Source organism: Daucus carota, chromosome 5 (genome assembly GCF_001625215.2).
Source record: "Daucus carota subsp. sativus chromosome 5, DH1 v3.0, whole genome shotgun sequence".
Classification (NCBI taxonomy): Eukaryota; Viridiplantae; Streptophyta; class Magnoliopsida; order Apiales; family Apiaceae; genus Daucus; species Daucus carota.
In genome coordinates, this window is record NC_030385.2 from 32,197,801 (window position 1) to 32,213,029 (window position 15,229).

The 15,229-nt window shown below is 34.4% G+C and overlaps 2 protein-coding genes across 2 annotated transcripts; both read left to right on the forward strand.

Annotated features, from left to right (window-relative positions):
* Nucleotides 1–4,930: 4,930 nt before the first annotated feature.
* On the forward strand, nucleotides 4,931–6,656 carry LOC108222032 (CDGSH iron-sulfur domain-containing protein NEET). Its single transcript, XM_017395916.2, has 2 exons — nucleotides 4,931–5,260; nucleotides 6,406–6,656. The coding sequence occupies exons 1-2, from the start codon at nucleotides 5,052–5,054 to the stop codon at nucleotides 6,506–6,508; spliced, it is 312 nt and encodes a 103-aa protein (XP_017251405.1). The 5' UTR covers nucleotides 4,931–5,051; the 3' UTR covers nucleotides 6,509–6,656.
* A 4,986-nt stretch (nucleotides 6,657–11,642) lies between these two features.
* LOC108223975 (xyloglucan galactosyltransferase XLT2) lies at nucleotides 11,643–13,484 on the forward strand. Its single transcript, XM_017398472.2, has one exon. It carries the CDS (start codon nucleotides 11,787–11,789, stop codon nucleotides 13,245–13,247), a length of 1,461 nt encoding a protein of 486 aa, XP_017253961.1. The 5' UTR covers nucleotides 11,643–11,786; the 3' UTR covers nucleotides 13,248–13,484.
* The last annotated feature ends 1,745 nt before the right edge of the window (nucleotides 13,485–15,229 follow it).

Here is a 15,229-nt window from a genome sequence, read left to right on the forward strand (position 1 = left end):
AACACTGATCACCGTCTTATCGGCCGGTCACCCGCCGTCGCCTTCGTATCATCCTTAAGAGTATATTCGTACATATTCATTATTTTATTTTTTCAAAAAATATTTACAAAAAACATTCTACTGTATTGTAGTTTGTGAAGAAAAATTACGTCTAGAGGCCTGCTGAGTATAGCTAGTATAGGGCACGGTAGGTATGGGACCAGAGCTGAAAAGAAAGGGGATGGTGGATTTGGGGAGGTTTAGTTGGGAAATTGAATACATGGGATTAATTGTGCGATCATCACACTCGTGAGTCGTGACCAATTATTATTATATACTCCTCCGGTGTCTTCTCTGTTCTCCTTTGGTCTCATTTTATTGTATTTATTACACACTGGACCGACTTGACTCGTTGGTCACACTGTAGACAGGAATATCATGTAGTTTACATGTGTATATTTTGCTGGTAAAGTGTTTCTCTGCTTGTTGCTTAGTGCTTACTCGTACAAATCAGTTTTACATGCAGTGTGTTCTCCTTCCACCTAATTTTAATTTGTTAGGACTTAGAGCATTCACAATGGGTTCCCCTTCCCCATCCCCAAAATCATACTAAAAATAGTAAATCCCTAAAATTATCTTCAAATTTTATTTATCTTCTAAAATTTTTTTACATCCCAATCCCCATCCTCATCTCTATATTCTTTTTAATTAATTCTTTCTCTCTCTTCTCTTTACAACATTATTTACAAACTATTATTTTTTAGTTTCTCACTCCTCTATCACATATTAAATTTATATAAAATATGAAATGGGGGATGAATAGTAAGTTCCCAAATTTGGGGACTCATTTTTTTGCCCCTAAACTTTCCCCTATTATGGGGAACCGGATGGAGATGAAATTTTAACTAAAATTCATTATTTTCCTTAAAATATGGGGATAGGGGATATATGGGGAATGGGATGGGAATGCTCTTAGGTTATGTATGTGCATTACATTTATTTAACTTATAAAGGAAAGGGTTTGAAGAGGGTGTTTGGCCCGTGCTTAAACACTTATTCGTATTGTTTGTGTAAAAATCAAGAAGTATTCAGAAGAAGTTGAGAATGATAATTTTTGTTTCATCACTTTGCATCTTTTCCAAACATTTTAATCAATTATAAGTTTTAGCTTGTTTCAAATATTTTACTTCATTTTTTTTATTCTAAATAAGAATCACTTATTTTAATCTACTGAAAAAGCCTCATAATACCAAAAGAAAAATGCGGCAGAGAGGCTGAGAGTTATTGGGACGTTTGGCTAAACTTAAAATTAGTGCTTCTTGCTTAAAGTAAAAAAGTGAAATAGAAGTGAGAAGCAAGTTAAGACTTAAAAGTGATTAAAGTGTTTGGAAAATAAGTAGATGTCGTGGAACAAAACCTAACATTCTTAGCTTTTTATAAATGATTCTTGACTTTTTACACAACGGTACAAATAAGTGCTTACAACTTATAAATCCAAATAAATGCTTACAACTTATAAATTCAGAAGTTGGGCTTAAAAATCCAGCCAAACACCCCCATCATATTTTATTCCACCTCGGTGTCATTGTAGGTTCGATTCTCGGATCATTTCTAAATTTCTTAGAATGGATATTAGGACATGTCTACTTCTTCGACACATAAAAATACAGTGGGAAATTCTCAATGCTACACTCTTGGTTTTGGCTTTTCCAAATGGTACGCAAAATAATTTTGGCTTCTAGTTGGTACACTTAAACTATTATACCATTCTATACCATACTCCTCCCGTCAAGCCCTGTTAAGCAAACGTTTACTAATCATAAATTAAAGTAATAATAAAAAAAAATACACATATATCTATTTTTTTGGCAACAGAAGCGGTTATCAATTTTGGGAAAAAGGCGTCTAAAACCAGGGTTACAATTTCTTATTATTCAATTCAAACTTGATTCATAGAGAATCGTGTGTATATATGTTTGTGTGTTGTGATCGTGGCTATGTGTCTATGGGTGAATCGGTGCGGCGGCGGCGCTAGTGATAGAGGAAGGTAGAGGCGGAGGGGGTTGTTACAGAGTGGCAGCGAGGGTTGTTGGGGGATTGGTTTGTAGGTGAAGGGCCGGGATCGTTGTGAAGGAAAAATGGGTCGTATGGCGGATTTGTTTTGGGTGGGGACGGTGACAGTGAAGGAGGAGAGTGGGGTTTGCGAGGGGACGCTACAGTGGCTACGGAGCTTGGTAGACGTGGATGGCAGCAGATGGTGATGTATCGGCGATGGGTGTGATTCCGGCGCGGCTAGAAGATCTTGAACGATTGTGGAAAGGGTGTGTGAGGCAAGGTTAGAAGTCGGGTGTGCAGAGGAGGTGTGGATGGATATTTTGGATTTTTTTTTTATGTTTTTTGTTGACTTTTTTGAATTCGGTATCATGTTTATGCTGTTTATATGATTAGTAAACGTTTTCTTAACAGGACTTGACGGGAGGGGTATGATCTAGAATGGTACAGTAGTCTAAGTGTACCAACCGGAAGCCAAAACTATTTTGCGTACCATCTAGAAAAGCCAAAACCATGAGTGCACCATTGAGAATTTGCCAAATACAGTGGATGTTATGTTCTGCTGAGCAGAAGTATGACTAATTTTAGTCACATCCGCATCTGTTTATCATGTGTTTCAAGAATTCCTTGATACATTTTTATATAAAATTGTAATTTTTAAAATTTATATACAAAATATTTAATACATCCAAATAAACTAAACATAGCCATATTTTATTATGTTATTAATTTTTCGATGATTTATAAATCATGTTATCTAATATTTATATAATTTATAAGTTCCAACTTATTTATCACGTATTTATATAATCTTTTTTTTGAACAATAAGTAATTTTTTTTTAAATCCATTCAGACGGTCCCATGAACAAGTTTTCACTTGCCAGTAGGGATGAGAAGAAATCGAACCGAAAATTAAAACTACACCAAAAAACACATGAAACCGCACCGAATAAAAATCAAAACAAAACAAAACCGCTCCGATACTTTGATTTTAGTTTTGTTTTCTAAAACTTTTAAAACCGAATAGAAACCGAACCAAACCGCGACAATATTATATTTATTTATTTATTTTATATATTTAAATATAACATATAAATTATATCTATTATAATTTACCATGTCTATTCTTCTGTCATCTTTTTTTTAGAGTACCAACTTATGTAAGTGTTCAAATTTCTCCGAGCATGTTCATTAATCTGCAGAATGTGGGAGTTTTTGTGTGCACATGTTTGGTGTTTGACCTGACTCTTTACTCCTGATTACTGCTCATGATTTTGTTGAAACAACTTCTAATACATTATGTTTTTTATTCTGTCCAAAGTTGAAGTCATATAGTTTTATGGCATTCATTTTACTCATCATATCAATCAATATATTACTGGTTATATCAATCAATAGTTCCATATTTTTCTCATAACTAATGTAACTACGGAGATGTAACTATTTTTGAAATATTTATTGTAAATTTGTTAAAGAATATCCGAAAGTTTATTGAACTCTTTGCGATTCGAAAACCGAACCGCATCATATAAAACTGAAACCGCTCATTTTATAAACTGCATCATATCATAATATTTGGTTCAGTTTCAATTTTTAATTTTGGAAACTGTGAGTACTATGTGATTTAGGTGCAAATCACACTAAACCACATGCACATCCCTACTTGCCAGGTATGTATGTGGACTGTGTAGTAAAGTTGTGCACTGGTTTCTGGCTTTAGGGAAAAACCTGATTGGGTTGGGCCTAGTTTAGTAACAGAATTGAGAAGATTTCTCCGTAATTGGGTTGGGCCCTGTTTTGCAATAGATTATAGCAGTGGACTGCATCTTTGTTTGGGCCTGCTTTCTGGATTAACATAATTTTAGATGCAACTTTTTATTTCCGGAGGCACGAAAATATTTAATATAAATATATGTTTGTACAATAATTTGCTAAGTTTTCAAAGAAAATCGTAACTCATTTGGGTGAAGGGTATTTGGACTCAGATATGAGTTTTGTTTATTTCAAACCCATACATGCGTTTGGTTGTAAAAATTAAAATTTCAAACTCATACCTCAAATCCTCAAGATATAAGTTTTTATACCCAAGAGAGGAGGTGGGTATGAGATGGAAGGTGTGGGAATCAATATCATTTTTGATTTTTTATCGCTATTTCAGTAATTAGATATTAATTTTTAATACAACAATAATCAATGATGCAAAAGCATATAATAATAATATTTTTTAATTAATATAAATTAATAATATATATTTTTTAAAAATTTAAAATATATTGATTGCAGGACCCAACTAAACAATTGATATGAGATATGATACCTTAAACTCATACCACTTTAACCCGATTTCTCATTCCAACACCATTCGCGAACCAAACGAATACTTCTTCGAAGAAATAGTAAGTTTTCCGTGAACTTTGGGGAAAAAAACTTTACAAAATCAGCTGTTGGCTTTGCAATTTATTCACGAAATACACGGACACACCTTTTTAAAAATAAAATAATCTTATATATATATATATATTTTAAAAGATCATATTTTAGAAAAAATTATTGAAATAATTGTTTATTCTCAATTTTTATCAAACCGATCAAAATTTAGTTCAACTTTATATATATATATATATATATATATATATATATATTAATATATATATATTATCTATTGGAATATTTTAAAAATAATATCAGTAAAATTAAGTACAATCTATTTTAAAATATGAATTCAAAACTTTTAAAATTATAGATAAATAAATTGAAATTTTGACAGATGAGAAATTCAAAGTGCACGAGTAATCTAGAAAGAGGCGGTATTATATCAACACAGTTTACGTGGATACATTATACACCAGCCACGTAATATTATAATCGGTGACGATGATCACACAGAACCTGTGGTCAAAATCAAAGAAGAGTGTGTTCTCCACAAGTTTTACATACCCCCAAACATACATTTTCACCTCACACAAGTACACAAAAACACTCTCCATTAAATTCTTACATAAATTTTGTGCGAAGATTAATGGGTTCGATTGCTGCAGGCTTCGTGGGTTCTGGATTATTTTCACTGGGTGTGTCGACACCTACACGGAAGCTCGGAAATGAGAAGTTGAGGAGGACAGTGATAGTGAGAGCAGAAGGTATAAACCCAGAGATAAGAAAGTCAGAGGAGAAAGTGGTGGACTCTGTTGACCTTACTCAACTCTCCAAGGCCGTCACTCCTTATTGCAGGTACTAGTTTTTTACTTGGCTTTCTTACATTGTTTCCGATGATGTTTGTTTGCTTCGAGTTTATGTGTGTTTTGTTACTCGTCTTGTAGGTGTAGTAGGAAATTGTAGTACCATAAATACATGTCCTGCAAATCTGAGTTGACGGTGTTGAATTGTATTTTGAGTCTTTTAGATTATTCGAGCTACTTTAAACGAATGGCATGTGTATGTAAATGCAATTTAAGCTGCTGAAAACAATTACTCCCTCCGTCCCAATCAATTCTATACAGTTTCCTTTTTGGGACGTCCCATCATTTCTATACATTCCAAATATAGTAACTTTTAATAATATAAAACACTATTACACCCACTTCTTTCTTCCACTATCTCCATTCTATAATAATATAAACACTATTACACCCACTATTTTCCTCCACTATCTCAAATCTATCATTAAATATAAATGGGTCCCACCACTTTACTCACTTTTCATCTCACTTTACTCACTTTTTACATTTTTACTTGGTCTCCGTGTCCAAATCAAATGTATACAATCTACCGGGACGGAGGGAGTACTCTTTATGTCCCTCTCATTTCTTTACAGTTTTTTCACACGGCTCGACACGCATTTTAAGGCGCATATAAAACATAGTTATATAACTTATTTTTAAAATTTTTCTTTTTTTATAAAAATTTAAACATCAAATTTTTATTCTGAAGAATAAAAAGGTTCAAAATAATTTATCCAACTACGTTTTACGAAAGCATTAGAATGCGTGCCGAGCCCTCGTCCTCCAATGTAAACAACCCCAATGTAAACAAGTAAACAAATAAGGGAGACAGAAGGAGTAGGATTTAGGAACAAGAATGTGGGATACGGGGGTAGGATTCAACTTAATATTTGTCCGGGCACCAGAACGAAACTTCAAATTTTGCTAATATATGAAATAGGGCTTCAAATTCAATCACAGTATCTTTTATGAATATAATTTGTGGTCATTTTGTAATGAGTTGGATCAGGCTCAAACTCAATTTTATCAGATTTCTATTTGGCCCTATGAGTAAAAGTGGGTGCATAATTAAATTGTTGCTAGACATGAAAAGCTATTCTTTTCTTTTGAATGACATTTATATTGACTGATGAAGATCGGGCTTTTTTTTTGTAGATGTTGGAGGTCCAAAACTTTTCCTTTGTGTGATGGGAGTCATGTGAAGCACAACAAGGCTACTGGGGATAATGTCGGGCCTCTTCTCTTGAAGAAACCGTAATGATATACTTGTAATGCCATGCTCTGAAATTCAATTCCCATTTAATGTCATGTTTTGAACTGAGATCAATCATGTATCCTGCAAAAGACTACTTTACTCATTTTCCCGGGTGCTCTCTTCTGGATCAATTGAAGCTGCATTTGGTTATCATTGTATGTAAAATTACAGTTTAAGCAAAATTTTATATCTGCCAATCGGGAAACTATTTTTGATGTCAAAATCATTTTTTTGGGGGGGGGGGGGGGGGGGGGGGGGGGTTCTAAGATTTGCGAATCAAATACAGTATCAGTATGAAGTTGGATTGTAAGATTTGCCTTCGTAATTGTGCCTGGCGTGCCATAAATATTTAAGGAACAAAAGGTGAATCTATGTGCTATCAAAATTTACGTAGTTGAAACCATGGATAAATTATAAATATAAACAAGGTTGTGTGATCGACAATGAGGGAGTTGAATACATTAGTTCTATGAAAATGAAAATGTTCATTAGCGCGCAGAATGATTTTTCTTGTATTATAGCTAGTTACTGGAGATGATTGAACACTACGGTTTCACTCCAAACATTAAGCTGATCAATGTGTGATCAAATCATGTAAGGATTTCACCGTTGACCACTTATGTGTTGTTAATAACTGGAGCATATTTTAGTGGAAGTATACGTAGAATAGAAGTTGTAAAAATGTCCCAAACCATGAGGGTATTATTACTCCTAGGCTCATATGGCCCTTTTACATATGCGGGACTGCTTACCAGAAACCTTTCCTAGTGCCGTGCTAATGATTCTTGCCAACAGTTGATGTCTCTGGACTCTGGCCTAGAATATTACATATTTACTTTCCTTGGGGTATATTTTATGGATTGCTCTCTTGGCAAATGATTTGAGCTTTAGTAGTACCAAGGCAGTTCCATGATTATTTCACTAGCTTTATCATCTAAACGTAAAATGCTCTTTGTGACTGAATCAGTATGTTAGTTCTCATCCATGTAATGTAAAACTCAGAATCTCTCTTGGTTGGTATAGATGCTGAATGCACTCTAGAATTTGCCATCTCCATTATTAAAGGTCTTTCAGTAGTACTACATCTTTTGATCTTTAATAGTAGTACTACATCATTTAATCATTGTATGGATGATTATGTCAAAAGATGGTTTGTGGAACTAGAACTGTCTTTTATTTCTTTTTCTGTATATTTTGATTCTTCTGAGAATGGCCATTACTTAATTTCCATGTGGTTCTTTTATAAAAGCAATTCATAGACAGTCTGCATCATTAAAGCAAACAAGTTGTGTTAAAATAACAGTAAAAGGTGCTTAAACATGTGAGTACACTAATTGAGAATGTTATATTCTGAAATTTTTGGGATGGCCATTCTTTAATTTCCATGTGGTTAGACTTTTCTCCATAAGCCTGATAAAGACTAGTTGGATTTCTTTAGACTTTCTTTAGGTCATTTTGTTTTGTTCTTTTATAAATGCTAGTAGAATACATATACTTGTTTATCTGAGTCCGGACTATGCCTAATTTAATCCTTGGTAGAAAGCAGACTGCCTTCTGCAGTTGAGATGCACAAGTTTATGTTAGACAGAGTTGACCATAATTGTATGTCGGCGTAGTTAGTGTTGGGGCATCACTACATCTTCAACTCAACTTAGTGTCCAAGTTAATGCAAATGTTCCCATCAACCTAAATATTCTGAATAATATTAATTCTCCAAATTAGGCAGCTCTAGAATAAACAATGGGATGAAACTCAGTCATTTGCTATGACTCATCGTAGAATTGAATCTCAGATGCACTAGTGCTGTTGTGCCTGCCCTCTGCATTACAATAATTAATTAATCTTGTTATTTTTTAATCAGTCAACCTGCACAAGGAATGATATGCACACTGCAATATGCAGTTCTCTAGTACAATTTTGTTCGTCCACTTCAATAATTATTTTTATCAAATGTAATTCTAAAAAATCAACATTTTTTCGTAGATTCGAAAACCCTAAACCGAAACCGAAAAATCTTACGATTGTAACATGTGGCTGAGGATTTGACAAAGAGACGAGAGGAAAGGGATAAATCTGATTCTTATATCTCAATCAAAATAAATGCCAGCAAGGTCAGCCTGTACTCTGAAACAACGCAATCAGATAAGCCTACGAACGCAAAGTAACAACAATTGTCGGTACATGACCCATAAGCAGCTTCATGAACCTCCTCGTCTCATTTTCCTCATGTCATGTTTCGCAACAACTTACTTTTATCTGTACACAATTCGTGTACAGCTGCGAAATAGCTGATTTCTAGACACATGTAAAGCGGATCATGCAGCGTGAATTACCCCGCTAACCGCGCTTGACGTACTGTGCTAGCCACCACCGACGGCACCGATTGATATGCGCATTGCATATGGTTCGCAACATTAATCAGGTTGTGAACACTTGGACCCATTTTCACGTGACGCTAAAATATAAACATCTTCAAGCTGTCTTGTGTTTTCTTTATCACAAACTTATTTAGCTTTCAACTTTGGACCCCTTCTCCATGAAACTTAAATGATATGTTTTTCCTAGTTTAGTTGCGGAGTCTTAGATCATTTCCAACCATGAATACCCTTGGCTAAAATTCTAGTTGTCATATAAAAATAAAAATTCAACCATCCTCACCTGTTATCTATAGTTATAGTCAACCTGTTATGGATGATTATATTTGTCGATCCGCTACAAGTTTGTAAGAAGATCTACCGGAAGATTACACATCACTTATTACCATATTAAAGTGATATATTCTATTTTATAACAATCTAAAATATTAATAACATACTATTATTAAATTATAGCCAACCACTATAGTCAATACCATCAAAGCAAAATGTCTTACAGGTTCAACAAATTTTACATAATATCTTACCGGTCCAATTTCGCCAACCATTTTGGAGATGCTCTTGGACCCTTCCTCGCAAACAAACGCAGCAGGAGTAAATCACAACAAGAAAACATAACAGCTACTCCCTTTATCTCCTTACTTCAATTCAATTGTATACGTTATTTTTTTTGATACGTTTTTTTAATATTTTTTTAATATTTTATTTTTTTTTTAAAATAAAAAATTAACATTTAAACATTTATTGAGACGATAAAATTATGAAATTATAATTTATACGAGTTTCGAAATGTGCAAATAGTAAACGTTGTATATAATTTACGGAGACGAAGGGAGTATCAGAATAGATCAGACATTCACTACTCCCTCCGTCCCTCTCAATTCTTTACATTGGAGAGGGACATGGAGATCAAGACAATGTAAAAAAAATAAGTAAAGTTAGATTAAAAATGGGTAAAGCGGTGGGACCTATCAATATTTAATAATATATTTGAGATATTGGAGGAAAGTAGTGGGTGTAATAGTAGTTTTTATTGTTAAATATGAGATAGTAGGGGAAGATAGTGGGTGTAATGATGGGAAAAACTTACTATTTATAGTAACGTAAAGAAATGAAAGGGACATCCCAAAATAGTAACTGTAAAGAAATGAGAGGGACATAGAGAGTATAATACTCTGATAAAGTATAATTTTATATTATTTTTTTGAAAAAACATCTTTAAAAAGATTATAAAATTATACTCCATCTCTCCGAGAAATCCTAAAAAGTTTTATATTCTTAAAGTGGTCGTCACCATTATCCGAAAAGCTTTTATTGATAGAAAGTCTCAAACTCTTTTATTTGGTTTCTTCAATAATATTCCTTTTCAGGAAATGATTTCTATCCTTTTAATTAGGTTTAGTTTGTTTTTTTAATCTAGGAGTTTCAGTTTACTTATTTTTAATTCAACCAAAGTTTATGTGATTTGAGAGTTAATCGTCTATATTGTGGTTTCGACGATTAGATTTAAATTACTTTTATTTGTTTTCAATTTGCTTTTATTTTAATTTTTGACTAGTATTTTCAGGTTATTTTCTCCGTTCGGTGAGAGTTTTTTTCCGCTTCTTGATTGCAAGTGGGGGTAATCGACGAGTGGTTGCTTGTATATGTATATATATTATCTTTAAAATAATTTTTTAATTAAATTTTCAGATTCTAAATCAAAATATATATTTTTAAATAAAAAATACATATTTTTTTATAGCATCCCCAAATTTTAAATAAATTTTCAGATTTTAAATCTAAGTACATATTTTTTTACATCATTGTGTGTGTTCAGAAATAATTTTAAAATATACTACATAAACTTTGAGAAGTCAGGATTATAAACTGAAAGCTCATATAAATTTTGATGTACGAACTATCATCTTTCGAAATATGAGTATTGATTTGTTAATGACCCAAAGTTCAAAGTACCAAGAAATAGGGCTGCCAAGCACCTGCCTAAATATTTCTATAGAGTATGAAATTTGAGCCGGTGGATAATAAAATATTATTTTGTGTTGGTGGGAAGTCGAAAGTGCTCAACACAGTGAGTAATAAAAAAGGATTATTTTGGCTAGAAAAACATTTAACCTGTGAAGCATACACACTCTAATGACATGACATGTGTACCAGAGAAAACAAAACCATGAAACGAAAGAAAATGACACGTATAACTCATTTTCTTGTCGGTTGCGTTTCTAATTAGGTGGCTGACCATCACCTCCTTTATTTTTTTACCGTCGCGAAGATGCCCATGAATGCTGCAGCCATTTACGTTTTCATTTAACTCATTTTCTCATTTATTTAATTCAATTTTGCTTATCATAATTTATTCTCGTATAATTATTAGCATTAAAAGTTCGTGTACTGTAATTTATTGCTCTTTATTTAATACCACTAATCAAATGATTTAGTATTTAAAAAGAGTTTCTTTAACAAATTTGAAAATTTATAAAATATTTTTCAAGGAATTTTCAGTACAAACAAAAATTTCGTTTAAAATTTAGGACGCCAAGAAAAAATCACTGTGTTATATCACGCACCGATGTAATTTATGTAAAAAATCCCATAACAACTATTTTAATTTATTTATAAGTAATAAATTTAGGAAATTTACTGATAACATTATTGATTTTTACTAATCATCGTTAAAATTTATAATCACAGGCACAGCACTTCAGATACAGTAAAATGTAAATTACACTCCAAAATAAAGTATATAAAACGTGGCGCTTTTGTATCTATACTTTGTCTACCACTTTCCTAGGAAACTGTGTCAAACTCCCATCCTAAACACTTCCACTTCAAACACCCCTTCCCTGTCTCCCCACCCCACCATTTTCCGGCAACAACTCGCCGGAAAATCGTTAAAGCGCTTTCTAATGCTTCCCATTTCCGACCCCCACTCCCCGGAAAAACCGAAAACCCCGACCAAATCATCACTAGACCGCAAAAACTCAAACTCATTCTCATTCTCCCACATACAAACCCTAATATATCACCCCCGCTCATGTCTCATTCTCCTGATCCTCATCCTCCAGATCCTCATTCTATACGCCTCCCTCTCTCTCCCCATCTCCACCTTCTCTCTCCACGCCCCGATATCCGTCAAATCCGGCGGTCCCAACTCGACGGAGCTTTGTCCCGACGGCAGGGTTTATGTGTACGACATCCCGGAACAGTTCAACAAAGAGCTGTTACAGAACTGTGATAAGCTGAGCCCGTTTGGGTCCCGGTGCGGCACGTTTATGAACAACGGGTTCGGAGAGAAGTTCACGTCGGTGGCGAATGTGGTGCCGAAGAGCGTTGTGAATGCATGGTACTGGACTGATCAGTTCGCGTTAGAGATTATTTTTCATGATCGAATGATGAATTATAAGTGTAGAACTATGGAGCCTGAATCGGCTACGGCGTTTTATATTCCGTTTTATGCTGGACTCGCGGTGGGGAAGTACTTGTGGTCGAGTAATTTCACGGCGAGGGATCGTGATTATCATTGCGAGATGATTTTGAGGTGGGTGCGAGAGAAGCCGTATTTCAATAGGTCGAGTGGGTGGGATCATTTTATTACTATGGGGAGAATTACGTGGGATTTTCGGAGGTCGAATGATGGCGATTGGGGTTCCAAGTGTATTTATCTTCCGGAGATGAGGAATATTAGTAGGCTTTTAATTGAACGGAATTCGTGGGATTATTTTGATGTTGGTGTGCCTTATCCTACTGGATTTCATCCTAGTTCGGCTAATGATGTGAAAATTTGGCAGAATTTTGTTAATGGACGGCGTCGCAGTACACTTTATTGTTTTGCAGGGGCGACGCGGGGATTTATTAAGAATGATTTTAGAGGGTTGTTGTTGAAACAATGTTATGCTGATTCGGAGAAATGTAGGGTTGTTGATTGTGGTGGTTCGAAATGTAGTAACCGTACGGCTGCGATCCTTGAGACGTTTCTGAGTTCGGATTTTTGTTTGCAGCCTAGAGGGGATAGTTTTACTCGCCGGTCTATATTTGATTGCATGGTGGCTGGTTCAATTCCGGTTTTTTTCTGGAAGAGAACGGCTTATTATCAGTATGAGTGGTTTTTGCCTGAAGAAGCTGGGAGTTATTCGGTTTTTATAGACCGGAATGAGGTGGAGAATGGGACTTCTATAAGAAGTGTGCTTGAGAAATTCAGTCAAGAAGAAGTGAAGAAAATGAGGGCAAAAGTGGTAGAATATATACCAAAACTTGTGTATGCCAAGCCTAATACAGGTTTAAAGGGCATGAAAGATGCATTTGATATTGCTGTTGAAGGTGTTTTAAAGAGAGTGAAAGAACGGGAAGGAGGGTATAAGTGGAAATAAACAGAGATATATGGAGGGGTAGTTGGGCATTGTTTGTAATGATGCTCTATTGTTATATTGTATAGAGATGCAGCAGAGGTAATGTAAAAGGGTACTAGTTTTTTTAGTTTGTTACTGCCATATTGTAATAGTACTAGGATAAACTATACTTGTATTTTGTTGCTGTTTTCCACCTGTAATTACATAGTACCATGTTTTCGTATACAATTACTCTAAATTGATTCTTTTGATTTGAAAGACTTGAGCTGTCTGGGCAGTGCTGCTAATGTATTTGTAAGGTTATGGACATAATTGTATTTGCGATAACTGCAAGTCCGGTAGAATACGTGTCTAGAAGAATAGTTCTGTGACTTAATGTGCTATGCCCAAGGTAGAAAAATAGTTTTGCGAGGTATGCTGGACCATCTTAGCTATGATATTGATATGTAATTATATCTGATCATGATAAGTTTTTTTGTTCTGCAATAGTTGTGTCCTTGTGTCAGCTATTAGAGCATACAGGGTTAACATTAATTATGTTGTGATTAATTTTTAACTTGTACATCTTGGTTGTCAATTCCCTGGGATAAGCACCTAAAGTTGTGTTATCTGTCATAAATATCTAAGCAGTTGTTATAACTCGACTTCTTAACTATGTTTAATTGTGGCCAAGTTTGTTAATTCTTTATGTCTTTTTCCTAGTACAATCTAAACTGCTACATGTGGACTGTAATTAAGCTATGCTATTTGAGCTAATAGGGATTGTTATGCATACTATTCGGAAATATAATTACCCTTTTTTTTAGCTCTAACCTGCATTTGTGTGATTATGCTGTTAATATGATGTTGTAGTTACTATGACAGTGTCACAATTTGCACTGATGAATTTGAAACAAAGCCAATAGATCAAACAGTGTACCTCGTATCTATTTCTAACAATCACTTCACTTTTCTGCTATTTTGGATCAACTTTTTTGAATTCTCTTCTCCGAATTATTTTTGAACTGTATAACAAATCTGATTGTGTTACCCTGCTCTTTACATTCCGTTGTCATTTCATTTAAATCCTCTATGATTATACATGAGGCAACTAGTGGAAAACCTTTGAAGATGCTTAACCCTCTTTTCCTCCTTCCCCATCTGATGGATCACATATGTGCAAGTGGATAAACAGCAAGGCTCATTGGACCCCAGACCCTGGAGAAGATCACCGGGGTAAATCTAGCTTCAAAACATAAGCTATGGTTTGTCACAGGTGCATTGACTTGGCCAACAGAAGATAATGTTGTTGCAGAGCTATTGGGAGCCTTGCAACAAAACGGTCATTGCTCAGCTCACTTGCAATGTTTTTTCTACTGTTAAAAGGTCAGTAGGCTCTTGAATATAGCTAAAGACATCTAGTCAAAATTGTCTCCCGCTAATGGATTGAGAAAATACAAATTAAACAAAGGATTATCTGAATTAAAACAGAATAGCATGTCTGTTTAACGCCATACTATACTATCATGAGAAGTATATGGGAAGAATTTGATGCCACAAAGTTAGCTGTTTGTAGACAGTCTCGATGATATATTCAATGCAGAGGAGTCATGTTTTGTTTTATACAGTGCCATGTTATGGATCAAAAGAGCTACTCATGATCATCTTTGATTAAAAAACAAGCTCGAAGCTGGAATAAATAAGCAACAAGTAATTGCTCGGGAAAAAAACCCAGGAAATTCAAAATAGAGTTCAAGCAGCAAGTGATTTCAGATTGTAGTTTGTACATGTTTTGGCCAGCAAATTATGCTAGAGTGAGTTAGTGGATTATCGCTATTATTATGATGTCACAAGCTATAATTAACTGAAACTTGTGTCATACAGCAGCATATGTCTGATGTTAAAGGGTTATGATAAAATACAAGTTAAGTTTTATCTCCCATCCTCTCATCTCCATCTTCACTGATATCTATATTGACAATCATCTCTTAACTTTTAATGAACTTTTAACCTGACTACATGCT

Coding starts and splice junctions, on each gene's coding strand:
- LOC108222032 (XM_017395916.2), top strand. CDS start 5,052: ATGGGTTCGATTGCTGCAGGCTTCGTGGGTTCTGGATTATTTTCACTG. Junction 5,261..6,405: donor GCCGTCACTCCTTATTGCAG/GTACTAGTTTTT, acceptor TTTTTTTTGTAG/ATGTTGGAGGTCCAAAACTT.
- LOC108223975 (XM_017398472.2), top strand. CDS start 11,787: ATGCTTCCCATTTCCGACCCCCACTCCCCGGAAAAACCGAAAACCCCG.